This window comes from Thunnus maccoyii, chromosome 7 (genome assembly GCF_910596095.1).
Source record: "Thunnus maccoyii chromosome 7, fThuMac1.1, whole genome shotgun sequence".
Taxonomy (NCBI): Eukaryota; Metazoa; Chordata; class Actinopteri; order Scombriformes; family Scombridae; genus Thunnus; species Thunnus maccoyii.
In genome coordinates, this window is record NC_056539.1 from 16,057,825 (window position 1) to 16,081,098 (window position 23,274).

Consider the following 23,274-nt stretch of genomic DNA (forward strand, 5'->3'; position numbering starts at 1 on the left):
CTGTCTTAAGACACATGTTTACAGACCTGCCTTTTCACCTGACAACTAATCTTATTTGTTTACATATTACAGCAAGTTTATTTTAATAAGTTTCACTTGTTTTACCTTTTGGATGATTTATTTGTAAATTTCTTTTATACAGTCTTTTAATTGTGTGCTTGTATTTTGTTGGTGTAGTCTTTTTCTTTTTATATTTATGATTGTTTTTTTATGCTGTCTACGGAAGCTTGAAAAGTGCTATACAAATAAAATTATCATTATTATTATTATATGACAAGTATCTGGACCTAACCCATCAGTGATAATACATGCATGTTGAGAACTCACTGTATGTGCTTCTCATCTAAAGCCACGTGATAAAAAATATTTGGCCTACATGCCACAGTGACATCTCACCCGACACTCACCTGTTTGTATCTAGCATACAGGTACAGCAGCTGGTCCCTGCTAGCCGTCTGAACCAGGACTCCTACGCGATCGGCTGCCGACTCAAACTCCCGCTCCAGCTCCTCCCCCTCCAGCCGGTCCCCCATTTCCATCCCGCTGCAGTCAAATTTACCCAAACCCAGGTCCGAGTCCGAGTCTGAGCCCGCCCCACCAAGGGGCTCCCCTGTGTCGGGCCGGGCTGGGTCCGTACCTGAGCCCGTCGCAGTGTCCGGAGAGGACGACGGCGACATAGAAGCCATTGTTATTATTGTTTACAGCGTACCGTCACACACGACGATGAAAAGCGTTAAAGGCTCGCACAGACTAACCGTCTGGTAAATATTTGCAAAGGGTTTCGGCCACGGTTTCGTTATTTAAAGCGTTCTCGTTAAGAAATCCGTGACAGTCGGATTTATTTCCACCATTGGTCCGTCTTTGGTACTGTCAACTATTAAGCACCGGCTCAACCTACAGCAAGCAGAAAGGTTCCGGCTGCATTTCCGTCTCCGCTGCTCCGCCGCACTCCGGTAAGGAACATAAAAACAGGAAAGTAACCCACAGAAAGGCAAAAATGTTATTTAGGAACTGATGGTGTTTTAAATAGATTATATCAAATGAAATAAAGTTTTTTTCCAGCGTTTTGTTGTTCATGGTCTGCATGGCAACCGCTTTCTTTTCGGTTAAAACAAGAACTGACATGACAACAGTTACCGTTAAGTTTAACGTTAGCTTACTACTAGCTAAAGTAACTTGAGAGAGGCTTATTGACGCTTTCAGTTAGTCAAAATGGGGCTCATATGTCTTTAACATATGGAACATGCTCATATTATCACATACAGCTGTTATCATGGTCACTTTCTCGATGTTAAGTGTACCCTGACCTTCAATCTTGCTTTTTATTTGACTAACGTTTACGTCACACGGCCGCCAGGTGGTTGCCCCACAGCCCAACAGGTGAATATGAGTCTTTGGTATCAGCAGCTGTCCGTGTGCGTGTTCACTGGGGAGTATATCTGTGGCTTTAGACTTGTCTCAGTTTCGCGACCAACTACTTTTACTCTCACTCAACTACCAAGATGAGTGTTCTCGTCCAGTTTCAATCTCCAGGCCCTCAAACGTTTATTTGAACTCAAACTCATTTGATAGTACTGTATGTGGGAGTGTTTGACACCCTTAAAATGCATTAGCGCTGTATGTCCAGCAGATGCTGCTATTGGCGTGATGATGATGAAGATGGTGGTGGTCACCGGTCTTGTCACTGCAACAGGCGCGCAGCAGTTGTCCCAACGACAGTTCATTAAAGGACGACTTCACAATTTTTGAAGTTTGTTGTCATTACAGCGAGGTGCCCAAATGAACATTGAAACAGGGTTTTCATTCCTCCTGTTCATACTGACCATAATAAAAGCTAATATGTATATATGAAGCTAATATGAAGCATCACCTTAGAAAATTAGTCAAATCAATTAGATATCTTTTTTAGTCCCTCTTTTTCTTACTATACTTCAGCTGCAGCTCAACAGGGAAACACTGTCCCAGGAAACACAAAGAGGGAATTTGATGCTAAAAAGACTGTAAATGTGGCAGATATCCACTTGATATGACTAACTCAGACTGCTGAAACCTCATATAAGCTTCAGATAAACTTTTAAATGCTTTTTTGTAAAAAATGACTGTGTGGACACACTGTGGATTTTAGCTCCCATCACTTACATTGAAAGCGAACAACGAGGAAAACCTCTTTCAGTGTTTATATGGGCACCTGATTGTTGTTTTAAGACGGACTTGAAAAATTTTGACCCTATGCTTTAAGTTCAGTCAAACAAAACAAAATCTAACTTAATTGAGAGCTGAGTGAGCACAATTTTAAAATCGGCCAAACCAATACAGTTGTTATGAAAACAACATTCTTCTGACATTCAAACACACACAACAGCACATCCAACAGGTTTAGATTTTTTTTTTTTTGATTTCCACCCTCATTACATTGATTACATTTGCCATATATTTGGGGAACTTTGGAGTATGAGTAACATAATGAGATCCTTTTGAAATATAAAGTAAAGTAATGGTAGCCTATTATCCTGCTCTCTTAAAAACTCCGCTTCTCCATAGCAAATGCCACAAACAAGGCTTCTGCATAAGCATCCCAATTTCTATGAATCACTGTCAGAGTTTCAAATTGTAAAAATACAGAAATAAACAGAAACTATGAAAACGTCTGATTATCCCTAACTCTAACATGCCTTTATTTATCAGAAACACGTGCAGGAGAGAGACAAAGTAGAAAAAAGAGTTGAAGAAAGTCAGTCAGGATTAAAGAAAACACATTTATTGTCCACATATGTCATATATATATCGTTGAATGAGATTTGCACTATTTGCTGTTAGTGTAAAATGTAAACTTCATAGTATCAGATTGTGTCTATATTGAGGTTTTAACTGTATCCTCTGTTTTATTTTAGACACACAACAACAAGAAGCTTCTCACACGGTGGCACCTGAGACGAAAACTTAATGAACCTCAGCTCTGGGATCTGAATTATATCCGTGTGTGTTGAAGGTGAGGGAGATCCCTGGCTGCACTGCCAACAGTTTTCACAGGAGGTCCCAACAGCGCCCGGTGCCACTGCGCGCTCTGCTGACGCAACCACGTCGCTGTGGCTCAATACGATGGCGGACCGCAATGTCCCCAGACCTGCCCAGGGAGGGACGGAGCAAAGTCACTGAGCCACTCTCACCGGCTCCGTTATAAACTGCCGTCCGACCACCTGTTTAAAGACAGGCTGCTGCCATCGCCGTCCCTCCCGTGAAGTAGTAGTATGTGGGACAGGATCTGCTCGGAGTGCACTGACCGGGACGAGCCAGAAGTGGAGTGAAGAAGAGGAGCGGACGCAGCGCATGTTGAGCAAGCAAGTTGACTGAAATAACAAAAGTCGCGTCGACTGGGGAAGGATACAGCCGCTCTCGGATTTTAACGGAGGCTTGAGGGGACAGTTGTTCCGGCAAAATGAAATTCGCGGAGCATCTTTCGTCCCACATCACTCCGGAGTGGAGAAAACAGTACCTTCAGTATGAGGTAAAGTGAGATTTATGTTGTATTTGGATTAAATGCTTTGTTGTGAATGTGGGCAAGAGACAAACTCCCCAAAACACACATTATTTTGTCCTGTCTATTTAATGGAAGAGGGAAGATAAGAGTTATCAACTATGAGGAAAAAAATTACAGACTGATAAAATATTTTTCCTTTTCAACAGTTTCAATGTAGCTGCTCCTGAGAGCAATAAACGTCGGACAGATGAGGGATGCCCTATTGTTTATGAGGGAAATTGACTGCAGGTCTTAGATTCATAGGGATCACTCAGTGTTTATTATTGCTGTTTGTTGAGTTTACAATATTAAAAATATATAATTTTAAAATAAACAGTTTGGTGAACAATTGGATGCATTTCAAACTGGAACAATTAACAAAATATTCCTTTCCATTTAAATAATTCATAGTCTCAATATTTCATAATATATTATTAATAATTAATTCTTGTAGCTTTGTGTGGGTTTATTTTTAGTATTTTCTTTGCTAAACAAATATTAATATCATGGATTTTGATACCATTAAAATTGCATGTCTCAATTTTGTGAGTTAGTTCATCATATAATTTAAGGGGTCTATATAAAAATAGTAAAAAAATAAATAAATAAATAAATAAAATGTGTTCATTGTTCATTGCCATGATTCCATCAAAGAAATTTGCCTTTTTTTTTAGATTCTGCTTTCATTTTTTTATTTTTTATTTGTGACAGTCTAACTGAACACAAAGGGAAATATTTTATGCATTAATTATGGATTTTTGTAAAATTGCAAATATTCTCCTCAAGTTATTCTTTACTTTTGACCACATTTTTTTGCAATATATAATATTTCTCCTACATGAAGATGTTGGTTTCCTATATAAAGCATCATTTAAAAAAGGTGTCAACCTGTATATCTTCATCTGACAGGATATTCTGTCTGGTTTCTGGTTGTTGATGTCTGTGGATTTAGAGAGATCATTGTGTGCACACATGGTCTTTGTTTGGTGGTGTGCACTACTTGAGGAGTATTTTATTTTCGCACACTTCTTGCTGACTCTACATTAAGAGCTTTGGTGCAGACATGCAGTGACAGGACACGCTCCTCCGTTCCATTTAGCTCTATGAATTATAGACAAAGACCCTGTTCTCCTCAACCTTAGCAGCCTACATCCCAGGCTCAGCAGAAGCTCATTGCACTGGTAGTATTTTGGAAACATGACCTAGATCATTTAGTTGGATAAGTGCTATAGCAGACATTTGGATCTGTTCACCTTGACATGAATGACACGCTGTCATCACTGTGTGATTTAAAAACATCCTCAAGTAACATAATTCAAGTGGGGGAAAAAAATGAAAAGATGTCAGATATGTGTTGAACACACTAAAGAGAACAGCTCAACACTTGAATTTTATTTGAATTGTTTATCACCGAATATGCTCAGCCTATGTGGGGTCTTTGTATGTACAGACTAACGCACAGTGAGCTGAGGGACAGATGCATGGCCATACCAGCCATTTTACACCTCCAGTCTTCAGCTCGGCACTCACTGACCTGAGATGGATGGTGATGGATTTTCTGTCATGTGCATTTTGTGTTGGTATTTAGTAACAGTTTTATTAGATATGGAAATCTTAATTTTAACCTTATAAGTTATGATATTATAGTTTTTCAGCAATATGTTTACACCAGTAACTATCAGTAGAGGCAGTTATATTCAGTTGTGTATTTTTCTTCACTGGAATCGTGCGTAATAATCCTTAAATATGAGAATAGCTGATTTCAGGAAGATTAGGGATGATTGATGGGCTTCATCAAATACAGCATTTAATCTCTGTGACAACTGAAAGTTACAATAAATCCGGCACAAACACAACTGCAGTCAGTCATTGATATGTAATTATTTGCTGCAGTGATTCATATGGAGCCATGGCTTTTGTTTCCATATTTTTAGGCATTTTGAATTATGTAGATTTTCTTACAGTTTGAATTCTTCCTCATATCTGAATTATATATCAGTTTTGTTGCAATGATGGGTTTGTGTGTATTTGTCTTCAGTCTTTGTCTGACCTCTGTACACACAATCACCTCCTGAGTGGGTGGGGCGATGAGACATGGCTCACACCTGCAGGAGATGGACATCTTATTTAAGGCTTTGGTTGCCTCTATGTTGCTGTGGTGCAACACAAGCAGCGTCAGTCCATTGGCTACTTGTGTAGCGAAGGGACCACTGCAGATACACTTGGAAATGCATAAAAACATGTAGTCATTACATACAGCCACATATGCCGCCCCCCTGAATCTATTCTTCAGTATGTGTCGCAGTGGCCACTGCAGCCCACACAATGGCTGGATTGTAATTCAGTTGTTTGTCTATTAAAATGACCCACTGACATATTATTCTAGCACCACAGGACCTTTTTACCCGTTGCCCATGCAGTAAAATATGACAATTCCACAGTGGCTGTATCTGTGGCGTGTGCTTATTACAGCTGGCCACATTCAAATTGACTGTGGTTTGAAGTAATATTCTTGCCTTTATGTGTCAATTGGATTAATTAACCTCCTGCCCTGTTTTTTTTACTCTCCTCTTTTTTTTTTAGAACACACTATTGTATGGAAAATGGCACATTTTCTGTTCGGATTGGTCAGCCAGTTTCTATGCAGATGAGAAGGATGCAGCAAAGTGTCTGTTCCAGCAAATATAGGGTCTAGTTAGTACACCACTTCATCTGAACGTGGAGACATTGACAAGGCGATTGAGTGATAGAGTAATTAGGTGTGTGCTTTATCCTGTGGGATTGTTGTTATAAACCTATATGCTAAGTAGCTGTTTGGTATGGAGGATGTGCATGTCCAACTGACTCCGGAGACTTCTGATAAAATAGAAGAGATATAGGTGAGATGTAGAGATGTAGATGCAAAGAGCATTTGCCTTTTAAACGTAACTGTTATAAGGTGCAAATAAAAAGAAGCTGTTTATGAATTCTGATTGATGACAGTTGAAATTTACTGTCTGCCTCTCAATTTAATTTCTTTACATGCCTGGCAGTTTTTCATACAAAGCAACCTTGCTTGTAGTACAGCATGTAAAATGTGGACAGACAATAATTAGGTGGAAAGGTGGAAACTATTTAATTCAGATGTATATTATATAACTGTACTGAACAATAGAGGTCTATAGAAAGAGACAGAGATGAAGGTGTGTGTGTGTGGGCGAGAGAACAAGGCCACTTATGCATTTACCTCTGCAGTCTAATCACTCATGTAAGCTTAGAGGGGGAGGAGGAGGAGGAGAGTGGATGTAGAGACTTTCATTTACAATTCAAACTAGCAAAATGACATTATTTAGACGAAAAGCAGATGCCTGTCTGATTTCAGTGAGTGATTGGTGTTTGTTCAAAGGTGAACTTGTGTCTTTCATTAATTAATCTGAGTGATGTAGGTCTTAGCTAGCACAGTGAGCTTTATATTGTGACAGATTTAATGTAAATTGCGCATAAAATGTACAACGTTGCTCACATTATCTATGATCTGTGCAATGAACGTGTGATTTATCAGAGTGTTCTACAATATGAACATTATGTATACAACAGGCAACTGCTGAGAAGTGGCTCTTCTCTTCTATACCTCCCTCCTTCCTTCCATCCTCACCTCGTCGTTCCTCCCCCACTGGGAGGACATCTGGTCCCCGACCAGACCTGCCCTCTGCTCCCCTCCTCCTCTCCCTTCATCCTCTCCTCCACCCATCCGCTCCACTCCTCTTTCTAAACGCAGGGATCCACTCAGACACAGGGATTCAAGTGATCCACCAATGGCTTTCTATTTGGGCCAGAGAACTCTTCAGACTAATAATACCTACTGTGTGATCCTCTCAAGCACAGGGATGTCAATCTCAAGCATCTTAGAGGAATGATTACTACTCAAATATTTTGGTTAGTGTCCACTCAACATGTCACAACTATTAAATGATTGAATTCCATTGACAACATTCAATCAACTGGACACTCTCCAGTGTAAGCTTCAGTCCAACATAGTGACACATGTCTGGTACTTGTAGCACATGTATGTTTGGTTCAGTGAGTTTGCATTAAGATTACGTTAATGTATAGTCATTCAAAATGATGGCCCCATTAGGCATGGCTTAGTGCTTATTGTCTACAGGTTTCACTTCTGATTACTGGCAAGCTTGCAGGTTTATCCCAATTCCCCAAAGAGCCACCCTGCCCCCCTCTTTCCTGTCACTGCCATCACCATGGCAATGCCTTCAACTTAATGAACGCCTCCCTGCCTGAATCTGAATGTCTATTTCCCACCTAATAGTTGGGGGAGGAGGGGGGGGGGCGCAAGTTTGCCCACCAGAGATTAGTCAGGACCGGGCCCTGCTCCAGTGCTCTGCGTGCACAGTTGGTCTCCTGTGATCTTTATCAGACAAAGGTAGAGGCGATGCTATATACAGATGAAATGTTTATCTCTTGGATTAGACTCTAGTGTTGGGGTCTTATTGTGCATGTAATTCACAGAGGAACGTAAGTAGCAACAATCCAGGCGGCTACTAATGCACAGCAGTTTCTGAGTGGTTTCCACCCACACACTTGATTACTCACACTGCTCCCTCGCTGTCATGTTACACAAGCAGCAGGGTCCATAAGAACCTGGACAGAGAGTGGTTTGATATGATCGGAGGATACGTCAGGAAAACTTCATGCAGGTTGCCGTTGGTACTGGAGAATACTGTAGACGTTGTTTTGATTTTATTTTATACATTTTAGTTACAGTGTCGGTAAATGATGTATGGAAATTGACATGGAGCAGATTTTAGTGTTGTGTGTGTGTGTGGATTGTAAACACATTGACTAAATGATAGAGAACTTTTAACATATAAAACTTTATGAAGTTGAAAAGGCAGATGTTTTTTTTCAATTTGGTGGGGCAATTAAGTCCCAAAGACATCTCTATCAAGAAACAGGATACAGTTCCAGTCTTTTCTCTGATTACCACTGATATGTTCAGAGGAGCCAGTGTGCAATTATCTGTCAGTTTCCAGTATCTTCAAATCAATCTGCAGAGAAACACCCTCATTTAACCACTGCAGCTCTCTCTCTATCTCTCCTTTGTATGTCAGTTTGTCTCTCTGCCCGCCTCTCTCTCTTTCCCCAAATTTACTATTTTAATTGGAAAGATTTGATAACATTTTTAATCAATATCAAACAACATCTGTGAAAGGACAAGCTTATAACTGTGAATTTTAAACAGCCACACAGCATCTGTTGTATTCAATAATTATAGAAGTTGTTTAACGTCTGTCTGTTGTTGGTCTCAGTGTGTAATTTTCTGCTGCTGTGTTATTGTTTTGATTACTTGATCTAAAGAGTGAAACAACTAACAAAGGAGATAACTTGACTCCACAAGACTTTAACAAAGAATGTAACTAATATAATAACCTGCAGCAAGCAGGAACACTTTAGAGTGATGAATATGCAACACATACTTTATTCTATTTCCTATGTGCAATAAGAGTCTATAATGGATTCCATATTGAATTTCAATAATATCTTTGCTGTATAATGGTTCTTGCAGTTGTGCTACTTGCTTACATTTACATTACATTTTGTCATTTGGGAGACACTTTTATGCAAAGCGACTTATAAGCAAGCAGGCAAAACAATCAAGCATTAGAGGACAGTGACTCAAAAGAAGTGTGGTACAAATTCTCAAGTAGCTGACTTGGTACTTTTTAAAATTAAAGTAAGAAATGAATGTAAGTAGACCAGTTGATGTGTTCATATTTGTTGTTGTTTCTACAGATCATCATGTCAGATTCAGAAACCAAGATACAGTACTGTTTGGCCCCTTATGTTCTCAGTTCTTTAAAATATTGTTTTTCATTCATTCACACACTCCAGATATCTCTAGTATAACTTGAAGTGAACAATATGATTAAAATGCCTGAATTTGTGTTCATTATGTTAACAGCTGTGTGGCCGTTGCCATAATCTTCCCATATGGGGAACAAGTGTTTAGTTAATGGCTCTCAAATGGTTTAAATGCTACTGTAAAAGCAGATGGTGCTAACAATGGTGTAATGGCTCACGGTCCACTGTAATCACCTCTCACTTATTATAGTCTATATTGTATATTGTAAATACAAAAAAAAAAACATTTTACAACTTTACTGTCATGCACCCCACATTTACTCCATACATCATGTATAAGCAGTAATCTATGGATTCTACTGACTTGTTATTAAATTTCACATATGAGCAAAAGTACATCTGTTTTCCTTGTATGAACCTGTTTCTTGTGTTTCATGGGTCAATGTTTGTTGAAAGTTGAAGATCTGTCCAGTGATTTTTTTTTTTTTTTTTTTGTCATTTCTTCATCAGGCATTCAAGGATATGCTGTATGCTGCCCAGGACCAAGCCCCATCTATAGAAGGTAAGGAGGCTCCCTGTTTGGACAAATAAACACACACTTCTATACTCAGTGCCCCCTGCTCTGAGCCTGTTTGGGCATCCCCAGAATAACAACTCTTCATGTGCCAAAAATACATGGCAATCATTGCGATTATGCTGCCACTCACTCCGCAGACTCTTACTCAACCGGACTGAGGCCAGTTATCAAATCATTACCTTCTACCTTGTTGTTGTAGTGCTTTAACCTGCATGATGTATCAATAGATGGCACATATGAGGAAAAACATCCAGAGAAGTAAAGTTGAAAGTTCATGAAGTGAAGAATATGTGTTGTATGCTTGCTGTGGTTAAAATGATGTTTGGCCTTGTCTACACTGTCCGTGTGCAGTAAAACTATTAGTGGGTCAAAACAACATCCATCTTACAGATTTTACAACAGTTTCCCGGTAGTCAACATGGCAAACCAGAGCTGGAGTCCAATACCCGGCAGTGCTGAGTGTTGCTACTCAACACAGCAAAGATAAGGAAGGGCGCCAGCTATAATTAATCTTTGGCATTAGATTGCAGGTGACGTGAGATGACGGAAAGAATGTGAACCATTTGTTTTTAATTTAGATACCCGTTTGTCGGAGTAAACAACTTTATTTGGTTGCAGACTGGAGACTTACTTTGTGATATGCAGCTCTGTGTATGAGACTGTGATGGAGCAGAAAAAACGAGCTTGTCCATAAATATGGCTGCACAAAACCTCTACTATACTTGCATGTCTGTGTTGTGATGGGATAAGCTTGTTAGCTCGTGCCCAAACGTGTGCATGTGTGATACATTTTTCAGTGTTGTGCAGCATGCTCCCCCCCCACAGAGCTGCGACTCCCAGCATTCAGTTCCAGCTGAGTGAGTTGGATGTGGATGGGAGTATGATGTGATTCTGTCCATGAGTGACAAAGATGTAACACACAGTCACTGAGTGTGTGGGTGACAGAGCTCTGTCTGTGTGTGAGTACAAGCTGCAGGCACAAAGATCAGTTTCAGAAATGTGTCGCCTTTTTTTTGACACTGAACGAGCCCTGTAGGGTTTATTATGTAAAACATTCCATCAAATACAATTTAAAGTGTGTATATGAATGTTTGCTGGCTGGATAGCACATATACAGTAGTACTTCTACAGAACACGTCTTGTTCTGTGATAACATATCAGCCGTGTCTCGAGAGCTGTCTCCAGAGGCTGTTAGCCATGCCGAGCGAGCTCGACGTGGATGATAAATCATTTCCTGTCTTGGGTCTGAGCTGTGTTCATGGGTCACTGCTCTGCTTCTGTCAGCTTTTCGCAAGATAGGTGAGGGAGTCTTATGAACAGAGACGGGATCAATCAATCAGTAGAATATCGTACTGTGTCACTCATTTGGTATTGTTGTGATGTTTCAACATTCCCCACTCAATCAAATTGATTTGTGTGCTTTTCACACTTTTTACACAGTACAGAATATTATGAAATCACTGAAGAGTGAGGCAAGGCAAGTGCAAAGAAAGGAGTATCAGCAATAGCTTTTGCTATATAGGAGAGAGTAAAATGTTTTATGTATCAGACAGGTGGACAGGTGTCTGTCTTATGGGGAAGAGTGAGAAGCTGTAATGAAAAAACAAACAGTGTTAATAGCCCCGTCATGTCACTATGTCATGATGTTGTGATCTTGCGAATCCAGCTGCCTCACAAGGTAACTAGACTCAGTCTGTCAGATCAGAACTAGGGCAGAACGATATTGGAAAAAAATCAATCATGATACATTTTTGCTAAAAAAAGAAAGGATACCTGTTGCTTCATATTATCTATTTTAAAATAAAGATACTTCAATCAGATGAAATAGACTAGACGTTAAAAATAGTCATGAAAAAGTGAAGTTTTCTAGTTTTCATTATCTATCAAGCAGTAAAACTGTGCATGCACTGCACCATGTTGGGTCTAATTTGCCTTTTTACACAGCATCATTTGCATTATTATTACAATGCACATGCATACATCGCAATTTTTACAGCCAAAATTTAAACCTTGATCATTTCACTGATCCATTTCCTTCAGTAAAAGACTTAATGAAGAGGATTTGATTCAAGGGTGCGCTCCTCTCTCTCCCTCTCTGTCTCCTGCCTCATTCTTTTTACAAAAAGCAATGTTTTTGGTATTCAGAAGATGTTTCTTCTTGCCTGAGGGAGACAGTTTACTGAGTTAAAACTGCTAGCTCACCCACTCTGCTTTCTCACTGGACACCCTGCGGTACCTGATAGAGCTGTGTCGTAGACACTGCACTGAGCAGGCAGCACTTCAAAGCCTCCGTTGGGGCCTCTGCATGCATACGGTTGTCAGATTATGAAACTGTCTCTACAGCAATCTGCCTGGTGAATCTATTATGACAGGAAAAAATCAAAGGAAGTTGATAGTGTCAGATAACTTTGCAATGGAGATTTGATCATGACAAGTTTGGGTGTATTTCTGCAAGTGTACTGTAAAATAAATCTAAGCAGATTGTAGCACATGGCCCACATCAGTAAAAATTACATTTACGTTTGCACTGTCTATGGTTCAATCTTGATCTTGTGCATAATTGTCTTTCATGCTGTGTTGTGCATTGCAGTTTGAACACATATTAACCAGTCAGCACCTCCACTGTAGAGAGCCTCTGAAAAACATTTCTTCTTTCAGAACCATTTGTAGTCAAATTAATCATTCAGTGTCAACAAGATGGATGTACAATAATTAAGAGAGCTTGTTGTAAACAGACCCACGCCAACACATGCACATTAAAGTGGCTCTGGTGCTGCGCTTGACCCTTCACCCCCTCGTTAAGATCCTTTGTTCTCATTCCCTCCATCCCTCCAGTGGTCCTTGTGTAATTGTAATTAAAACAGGCCTGTCCCTGCTCTGTGGATAACAAGAGGGAGAAGAGCTGGTTGGATCTCTGGTTCCTCTTGTTCCAACCATCAGAATGAGTTAAACCACAATCTAATCAAGTTAGCCTGCTGATTATTACTGAGGACTGAGAACAATAAGCCCTGGATAATAAACACACAACTTCAACAGGAATGTGTTTAGTGTGTGTGTGTCATACTATGTAAAGTCATGTTCACGCTCTACACATGCCATAAATGCGTATATTTATATTGGGAAGAATTTTTCTAATCCTAGGGGGATGAGGTTTTACACTGTATGTCATTCAGTTGCTGTGTCATTCATTCAGTCATTCATTCATCCATTGTGTCTCTCATTCTGCTGCTCGGTAAATGGCCAGTCTACCACTGTGATGCTATCTGTGCAGGGCTGTGGGAAGATGGCAGTGATGGTACTGTTAGATTCCCTGAGGGAGTAAGGGTGGGGCTCTAGTGTAGTACCATGAACGGACACACACACACACACACACACACATGCACACACACACACGCACACACATGCACACACACATACACACATACACTGTCCAAGGAGGGGAATCGGTTGCCACATTATTGACTTACAGCTCAAGGCACCAGGGAATGGATTTCCTCTGAATGAAAAGGTCTGGATGTCAGAGATGAATGAATCAGACAAAAAAAAAAAATCTACTAAAACAAATGCATGATTTTTATAGCAAAGCCCCTTCCTCAGTAAAAGTCCACCATATTTTCACACTGTCTTGTGGCTTGGCTGTCAGCTTTATTCCTTTGGGGCTTTTCATGTTTTATGCAGTCAAATCAATAACGCTATAAAAGCAGTGGTGTGAATATAGAACTCTTCCAGTGTTTTTTTGCGTGATGATAAATAATAATATACTTTATCTATATAGCACCGTTTAAAGCAGTGTTATTAAGTGTACTTTACAAAGAAAAAACAAGAATTAAAGCAATTTGGCACCATGATTAAATGAAAACCAGCAATTAAAGGTGTGGACAATGAAAAGAATAAAATACCCAAAATAGAATAAATTTAGATAAAAACAGTAAAACATAAACAAATAAAACACATAAAAAATTGTGGAACAGGAAACATAAAACTTTGCGCTAAGATTTTTTTTTAATAGGTAAGTTTTAAGGAGTGATTTCAAAGATGTTACTGATTCTACAAGCCACAGATCTTCTTTTAACCTCATATTATGGTCAAACCATGTTTCAGCTGATGTGGGGTCCTTGATCTTTTATGTTTTTGTCATGAGCCACCGTCACAGCCATTTCCTATTCAACACAAAACCCAGAGACTGACAATCTCACTATACAGTAGACTAAAATGAAAATATGTTGCAGGTTATTTGTGTTTTGCGGAGTGTAAAACTGCAGTGTTTGGGTATCAGTGCACTTTGTTTGAATGTGCATACGTATGCATGTGCATGCGTGGTTTGTCTCTGAACTATAGCTACGGGTGATGCAGACTTGACAGATAGTTGAAAAGAAGAATAAGTTGCTGTGCTGCTATTGCCCCTCCCACATTAACACCACTGAGGTACCTCTGAGCAAGGCACTTCATCCCCTACAGCTCCAGCGGATCTGCTGTAACTGTGTGAGTTGCCTGGCTCTCTGTGAGATGTGTGATAGATTGAAGTCAACAGAATAGAATAGACCTGGAAGAATACCTTTCCATAAACATGGAGGGATGAAATTAGTATTTCACACTGTCTCTTGTCCAACCATGGCAGCCACATATCCAGATGTTCATTGTTCCATCTTCTACACCTGTACCATCACAGCTGCCTGCTCTCCACCTCGCAGCCTGTCAGGCTTTTGTTCCCACGCTTCCCCCCGGACAATGTTGTCCCCTCTCATTCGGCTCTTTATGCCTTTGATTACAGGAGAATAAACAGAACAGTAAACCTGAACACTATTGCACCTTTCCAGCTCTGCCAGCAACCCTTTTAGCTCCAACAATTTTCTAATGAATGTTTTTGTGTCTGCGTGTGCGCCATCGTACCTAATCTGCCTAATGAAAGCGGCAACATGAATCACAGCTGCAAATCACCTCAACTACACCTTTCGGCCAGCTGTTATACGGCTATTTTCTATTGTTGTCCATGCGGCTTGCTCGACCGCCATTTTGTCTGCTGTTTTTGTACGAACATGATGAGAGGCTAGTTGAAGTCTGCTAGTAATACAGAGCTGATTGTTATTCTGCTGGCGTATATGATAGAACAGCAGCTGTTATTACTGTTGTTGGTCCCATTTGGAGTCTGTCCTTGCCCCCCTGCATGGAATAGCATTCTGATTTCTGTCATTTTCTTTCCATGGCGTGTTGATTGAAGTGTTTTCTTCTTGCAGTTTCCCATATTTTTTTTTTCTTTTCTTTTTTTTTTATTCTAAATGATGCTGTTTACTATGACGGTGATGTGTTGCCTTTGGTCCAAGCCATTGGATCCCTGTGTTGCCTTCATGTGAATCCTTTCTGTGTGATTTATTTGTCTTAAAATATACAAATAATGTGTTTTTAAAGGATTTAATATATATATTAAAAATCCAATATTGTGTCAGCACAACTTTATTAATTATGAACAACCTTATATACTGTACATCTCTACAGTAGATAAATAAATGAATACATACATATAAAATAAGTCTCTCCGGCCACAGCAGCACAAGGATACATGCATAACAGATACCGAGGCTCCCAGGCCGAGAAACATATACAACTCCGTGTGTGGGAAGACAGACAGACAGATGTCAGGCAGCGACTGAGAAGGTGAAAGAAGCGAGGGAAGGAAGGGAGACAGATGGACAGGCGGACAGACAGGTAGACGGGCAGGAGTGTTCAGCAGGACAGTGGCATGGCAGCCAGGGTCACTCACCAGCCTGCATTATTGATGGGCTCTTTGACAAGCTGCTGCTCCTGCTCGCTTCCAAGCACTAATTGTTTGGTTTTTGTGGGGGTTGGTCCTTTTTCACTTATATATATCTAGAGAATAAAGATATAGAGAATATCCAACTGAAAGAAATTTAGGAGCCACACTGAAATATGACGACTATAAGTGATTAAGAAGAATCTGATGGTCCAAACTGAGTGAGATGTTTTAGAGCTCTATGGCAGACAAATTCTACTGTTGCTGCTTTTACATAACACCTTATTTATTGGTTATAAAAAAATATTTGAGGCTGTATTTCTGTGACTTTGTCTGTGCTCCAAACCATCAGTATTTCCAGAGAGGAAGATGCCTGATGATCTTTATCCAGCGGAGACTATTAGTCCACAGTACCCTGCAATGACTTCAATTATATGCCTAATTGCCATTCAAACAGGAAATTTCTTGAGCTTGAGCAAATACATCCATAATCAAACTCCTCACCTCAGTAGGTTTAGCCTCCATAGTGGATTTAAGCTGGCCTCCATCCAATAAAGCAGTATAGGAGGGCTGTTGTGTGTGACTCTGAGATTGGTCCTTTGATGCGGCTCTAAGGGTATTAGAGGGGAGGGAAGCAGGGGGGTCAGGGTCAATACAAGCCTAGGATCGCTATCCCAAGGTCAGGGACTAATCGAATTGTGGTAATGAACATTGAAAAGGTGATGGGTAATACGACAAAGAGAAGGATAAAGAGAGATGTCCAGCACTCTCCATTTTTATGTTTGATGTGACGATTATGAACAAAATGAAGCAGGGAAAGAGAAAAGAGGCTGGAAAAAAAATGATAAATGGATTGAATGTGATTGTCAATGACCAGTCTGTAACAGAAAGAGATAGACCTACAGAGAAAGAGAGAGAGAGAGAGAGAGGGATCCTTCAGGCAGCAGACAGACAAACAGACTGAGTGGGAGGTCCCTGGGCTCATCTCCAATGCATGTTGCCCTGCATTAGCACTACAGCCATCCCGCAAGAGAAAGACAGAGAGAGAAAGAGAACCTTGATAGATGAAAGTCTTCTATCCATCCATCCATTATTCATCGGCGAATTAGATCTCGCCTGAATGAAGTGGAGGGAAGGAGGAAAGAGGAGGAGGTTGAGGGGAAGAGAGGGAAAGGTATGGGTCGGTTTAGAAAAGGGGGGGGGGTGGATTGGGATAGCAACTGTTGTGGTGGTAGGAAAGGGCGAGGAGTTCAGATGAGGATGTGGCCCCAGCAGGGATGGTATTTTTAGATTTTGGGGCATTTGACAGGAGGCTGAGAGGGTAAGCGGTGGAGCAAAAGCAGCGTTGGTAAATGGAGTAAAGAAATTTTGAATTTGAAGGGAAAAGAGAGAGCAAGGGTGCAAGTAGGAGAAGTGATGTTGATGTGTTTGTGTGTTTTAGGGAGGGGGGGTGTATCAGGGAGAAGGGATGAAGGAGAGGTTATTGGTGCTCAGAGGAGTCGAGGTCATCCTGGAGCCCTCGCAGGTCTTAAATGTAGTTATGAGGGCTTCTAAAGGTCATGAATCCAGTAGTCAACAACTTGTCATTACTGTGCCTCTCTACCCCTGTGTGTGTGTGTATGTGTGTGAACATTTACATACATGTGCACATCTGCTCTGGCCTTGGCAATGATCTCCTGATCTCCATGCCTTATGAACATGCATCCACTCGCATTAAGATGACAGGACTCTACATCTTCAAAAATGGAGAGAAGCTAACCACTAATCCTTAGATGAATCCTTAGAATAGTTTTCTCAGATGCCAAGCCTTTACTCAAATAAGAATACAATCCTGTAAAGGTTGAATAAACAGAAAGCATAAATCATATGATCTGGCTGTTTGCCAGGTGCACAACTGGAGACCATATAGATAGATCACCAGCAGCTACAATGTCAAGCATGGCAGGCATCTGAATGTAATGAGATCTGACTCTTTTGATCAGGAGTCAGCTGTCGAGGGTCCCAGAGGTTTGGTATATTTGTTGAGCATTAGCATGGCTTCCAAAGCATAATCTTAACCTCTGTTATGAGGCAAGTTATTGTTTTTAATCGGTGATGAGAAGCCTAATCAACAGCTTTGGCTGCAAGCCAGCAGATCAGCCAGACTCTGCTGAGTGTAACCAATCAGCCATAGCTGACCGCATGGCATTTATATAGCTAGGCTAGGATTAATTTGAATCATTTTCTATACTGACTACATTGCTTGGCTGAAACTGGGGAAAAAAACAGCAGTGAATTGCAATTTGCAGATTTGGATGGCATGCACATTCATATGGCATTTGTTCTGTATTTAAAGATTAAGACCAGCAGTGTGAGTGATTTTAAAAAAAAAAAAAAAAAAAAAAAAAAAAAAAGCGACGCTGCAAGTAGGGAGGTGATGATGGATGAATAGAGGAAAGAATAAAGACATATGACCTTGTCTCTGCTTTGTGTGTTTTGATGTTTTTATCTTCTCACACTGCTGTTCTCTGCTGCACTTGCATATAACGGACTGTGGAGAGGTTGCTGAACACACATCCATGTAATGGCACACAGACACACACACACACACAGGCACATAAGGAGCTGTGTGCTACAGGGGGTGTGGGTGTGATTGTGAGCTATAGGTGATGACAGCAGTGCCATATGCTGATGTATTTCTGTTGTTTTTTTTTGTTTTTTGGCACTGCATTTAGAGTACAACCAATGAAATCATTACACAGTGTCCACTCTTATCTCTGCTGTAAACATTTTTCTATGAACGTGGGAAAATGAGAAAACCTTCGTTGGTCTGCAAAAGCATTTACACGCAGAGAGGTATTTTCCAGCCTGTCACTCTTTGACCGTAGCTTATTTAAATTAATTCCCTGCACTGGGATTGAAAAGCTTTTACTTATTACTCATTTTTACAAATCAAAGGATGTATTTGTTACGGATGTTTGTGCAGTTTTTGACGAGCATTTGTGTGGTTGTGTTCTACATGGTCGATGTATGTGGGTGGGTTTTGTACCGTATGTGCTAGTGGGTGAGTAGGGCATTGCAGAAGACACAGTGTCCTTCACTCTGCCACTGTGCTGCATCGTCACTCTGGAGAGGCAGCCAGGACCTGGCCCAGATTGGCTCAGAGGCATGAAAACGTTGTGAAACTCATATCAGTCTCTCTTCTCTTCTCTATATTGCTGTATTGACTCTCGGCTGATTGTCAACACAATTACAGGTCTCAGCACTACACCTGGCAGCAAAGAGATCTATTTCAGGACTGATATTTGATGGAAACATTTCTCTAGCAGCAGCGAGTTTGACTTTAAATTGAGTGTGGTCCCTTGGGAATCAATGCCAGTGTTTATGATTGCATGTGTAATGGAGTGCGGGTTACAGAGGTGGCATATATTTATGTTTTGTGTGGCCTCTTATATTTCATCCTCGCTGTACCTGTGGGCAAAACGAGAGAGACATACTCAGAGAAAGACAAAGAAGTGGCAGCAGAGAGCGTGGGGCCGTGAAGGCAGTGAAGTAAACGGCTGAGAATGACAGATAAAATGAGAGTGGAAGCTTGAAAGAAAAAAAGAGACGTGACATTGGCGGTAATTGGGAGACAGGAAGCTAGAACCTCAGGGAGCCTCCGTTCCCAAACGTTGCTATAAGTCACGAAAAAGATGTGTGAACATAAAAAGAACTGGAGGCAGAAAAGACATGAGAGCCTGGCTGAAGCTCTGTCATTTGCCTGTTCAATAAATTTAGATTCACTGCAGATTCAACCACTTTCCAAAAATGGCAGCAATAAATATATTCATACTGTAAATTTAATAAATTTGAGATCAAGGGATAATTCTTTCAGGGGCCAAAAGAATATTGGTCCCAATATAATTTCTCTTTCTTATTTACACTGTATCACCTTCTTCTAATCCAAAGACAAGAGGAGAGGGCGATATCAATAATTCACAGCTATTGTTCCCTCCCGGACAGCCTGTCTGTTTTTATATTAAATGTTGAATTATTAACAGTATATGAGATTGGAAATATGGTGAATCTGCCTCCTGATGCCTGTGAGTCTTCAAAAACTGTCTGGTCACTGGCAGCCACAGAGGCACCAAAACATAGATGTTAAGTAGAAGGTGAATTGAAGCAGCATTATAGTATTTTATGGTTGTATGGTATAATAGAAGCAAGTGGAGAGATTACTCTGTGTGTGTTGACTCATACACATATACATACTCATTAACTGTCTCAAGCTTTCTTTTACTGAGTTTAAAGTCACCATGGCAGGACTGCTAGTCTTTGTCAATCTTAACAATTCCTCTTAAATATCCCTGCTAAATATGCATATTCCTCAGGGAATATGCATATTTCATATCCTTCTCAACATGTGACTAATTATTCATGATGTGGTTTAATAATAACCAATGAGTTCAGTGCTGGGAGGGTTGACTCACTGTTTAGGGTCGAGTCCCGTGTATACAGTATTTTTACTCCACGAGCGTGCCTGATGGTATGTTCACTGACTTCCTGTCATGGTTGTAATCTAAAGAAGTGGCCTCTTGGCTTCTAACCAGCTGTATTATGGAGAGAGACTCCTGAGTGGCTTTTCAGTAGAAACAACAGTTTGTCTCTGTTTTGCATTTCGTCCTCGGGGCAAACTGCTCGGCTTCTTCTTGACAAGTGCCATCTGATAATTAGGCCTCGTAATCACCCTATTAGTATGCAGCTCAATTGAGCAGAGAACAGCTTATTGTTCCCCTGGCATGAGTAGCAACCATTTATAAGAGGATTATTGTAAATTTCTTGTTAGGGTCTTTATGAGAAAGAATCATATGTGTAATGACTTAAATTGTTGCATTGTTAATCTCAGAAGCATTTGTTTTTAATATAGCCAACAAATCAGGGTTGCAAAATTATAGCGGCTGTGATTAATCCTCTATTTGGATTGTTTGGTAATATTTTTGAAAGCATAAAATCACTGTTGGTGGGGGGGGAGTGGCACTGTGTTTCAAAGTTGAGTGCGCTGTAGGATTGCAACCTTATTTTTCTGCACCTTTCTGAGAGACACACAAAGCTGAGCCGAACTTTCTCCATCAGTTACCATGGCACCAAAGAAAGAGACCAGAATCACTTGAGCCTTGTTTTGTCCCTGTGACGTTCAGTACCCAAACACAAAAACCGTAGAACATGTCGAACTAAGGGCTGGGGTGTTAGGTTGAATTTTAATACTGTGTTGTGAAAGCAGGTTGATACCTCCCTGAGAACACAAATAAATACGACAAATTAACTGAATTTATTATCGGCAGTGTGACTTCAAATTCATAGTCACAGTGGGAATGTGTTTTACAGGACTCCTACCTCAGGAGCTGTGTGTAGTAGGATAATGCCATATGCCATATACAGTTTATATACTATGTATGTATGATAGTCATGTTCCTTTTTATTGTTAGAAATCTTAAAATACACAAGGAAAGAGGGTATTTATCAGTGTGTACTATTTATAAATGCTTATTTCCTCGATTGCCTATTAGCTAATTTTCTGGTATTAATGAGTGTTTGTTGTTTCTGCTCCTGATTGTTCCTGCCAGCACCACTCTGAGTACAAGGATTCAGCAAATCATTGATATGGTACTATACTATAATATAATATGTTACACTTGTATGTGAAATGTTTTATTTCATCTCAAATGAAGCATTTCATCATATATGATTGACTTATATCTTTTGATTTATTTTTTGTCATTGAAGGTGAATGTTTTCCTCCTCATTAGTCGCACATTGTGACGTATCATAGATGATAATCTTGTAATAAGCACCTGTGTTATCATACCATTGTCACTATTAGCAACATCGTCTGTCCCCATTTTGATTTCTTAGTTGTTGAATGAAACCTCAAGGCTTTACTTTTGTTGGTTGTCATTTAGGTGAAGTGTTTCCTTTATGAATGGCAACAATTCTTCCAACTTTTGTGTATATAAAATGTCTTCAAAACACCACTAGATGATCTCACATACACTGGTGTGTGTATATACAGTATGAGTTATGTACTACCCAGGTTAACAAGGAGCAGTCAGATTGATTTGTCTCCCTGGGAAAAGTACCAGCCAGATACTATTTGCTACAAGGCTTTAGAAGGCTCAGTCAGTATGGTTCATCCGCTGAAACACACACAGATGCATTCACACACACACACACACACACACACACACACACACACACACACACACTCCTTCATCACTCCAAAACCACAGAAATCTCCAGCTCTGATTTGTTGGTCTATTTGTACTGAGGCTAGATGAAGGGGATGAATGGGAATTCAGAGCCCCAGTGCTCACTGGTGGTTGACAGACAGAGGCTGCCTCTTCCCTCCATGCTGCTCTTTAAACTCTGTCAGTGTCTACCCCATGCTGCTGAGTGACACACACTTACACACACACACACACACACGCCACTCACAGTACATTTCTTTCAGTTTATATGCCCCACAAACAAGCCACATGTCCCATATGCTGCCCAAAACACAAACACACACACACATTTTTATGTCTATACTTGTGAGGATCATCACTGACATAATGTATTCCTAGTCCCTAACTCTTACCTGAATCATCTGTCAAAAAGGATAGAAATTTCTGCTAAAGGGATGTGAAGGATTTGGGAAACCTGTTTACACCCTAAATGTCTTTACTTACTAAGATCTGCAGTAAAATAATGAAATGCACTTGTTAGCCTGAACTTTTTATACTTGTTTGGTAATTACAGCCAGTTATTTCTGGGAGGAGTGATCAATATTCATTCTCAACAGGTCAAAAGCAAACCCAAAATTGGAAACTGCTATTCTCATCAGAAATAATAATAAAAAAACACCAAAATGTACCCCCTGCTTTTTCAAAGCTCACAATTGGTGACTCAAAGATTCCAAATTGCTCCTGAATACTTTGTAAAAATCGTATTTGTTTCCATATAGTGCTTGTTGTAGAAAACCTGCGTACTTCCTGCTCATGTAAATCACGTTAATGATATGACTCTCAAGCACCGCAAGGTCAGTATGCTCCTAATCAGATTGAGTCAGGAAATTGCTCCTAATCTAATAACATCAAGTATTGGATTCCTTCCTCCCCGCCTCAATGGTAAAGGTAGAATGGGTAGTATGATGGCTCATTCATAAGTAGAGTAACAGTGTTACAATTAGGGAATGGAAAAAGGAAGTTCCAATGGGAAAGTGAATCTGCAATATTGTATCTATTGAATTAACTTCACCTACAACAATTAAATAATGTTTATAACCCAGTGGTCATACTGAATTTAGTGTCCTTTTGAGGATATTGCCAAAGTGAAAAGTCTCCTGCTTAGTTTCAGGTGATTGCTACAAAAAGTAGTGTGAAAACTAGCCACTACGTATTCACTGCCTTGGTTAGGGTTGGAGTTAATATAGGGTTATATTGTCCTTATAGATGCCATAAATAGACTTTTTTTAAACATCCTTTTGTCACCCAGTAGCTGAATATCAATACTAAACACTGAGAGCACAGTGTTGCCATATCAGTGGTATGCTGAAACATAAGTCCATAGCTAACA

General features: G+C 40.1%; 2 protein-coding genes across 3 annotated transcripts in view; one reads left to right on the forward strand and one right to left on the reverse strand.

Annotated features, from left to right (window-relative positions):
- The window catches only part of acbd6 (acyl-CoA binding domain containing 6), a 31,410-nt gene extending 30,528 nt beyond the window's left edge, over positions 1-882 (reverse strand). Inside the window, exon 1 of the mRNA XM_042417668.1 lies at positions 408-882. Within this exon, the coding sequence (XP_042273602.1) occupies positions 408-686 (279 nt within the window). The 5' untranslated portion in view covers positions 687-882. The remainder of the gene's footprint in view (positions 1-407) is intronic.
- Positions 870-23,274, forward strand: part of xpr1a (xenotropic and polytropic retrovirus receptor 1a) — a 72,853-nt gene continuing 50,448 nt past the window's right edge. The window contains exons 1-3 of one of the 2 annotated variants that reach the window (XM_042417665.1): positions 870-953; positions 2,892-3,505; positions 9,884-9,935. In XM_042417665.1, the coding sequence (XP_042273599.1) occupies positions 3,437-3,505; positions 9,884-9,935 (121 nt within the window). In that variant the 5' untranslated portion in view covers positions 870-953; positions 2,892-3,436. Of the gene's footprint in view, positions 954-1,287; positions 1,381-2,891; positions 3,506-9,883; positions 9,936-23,274 lie in introns of those variants that run through there. The other variant, XM_042417666.1, reaches the window with a different exon arrangement.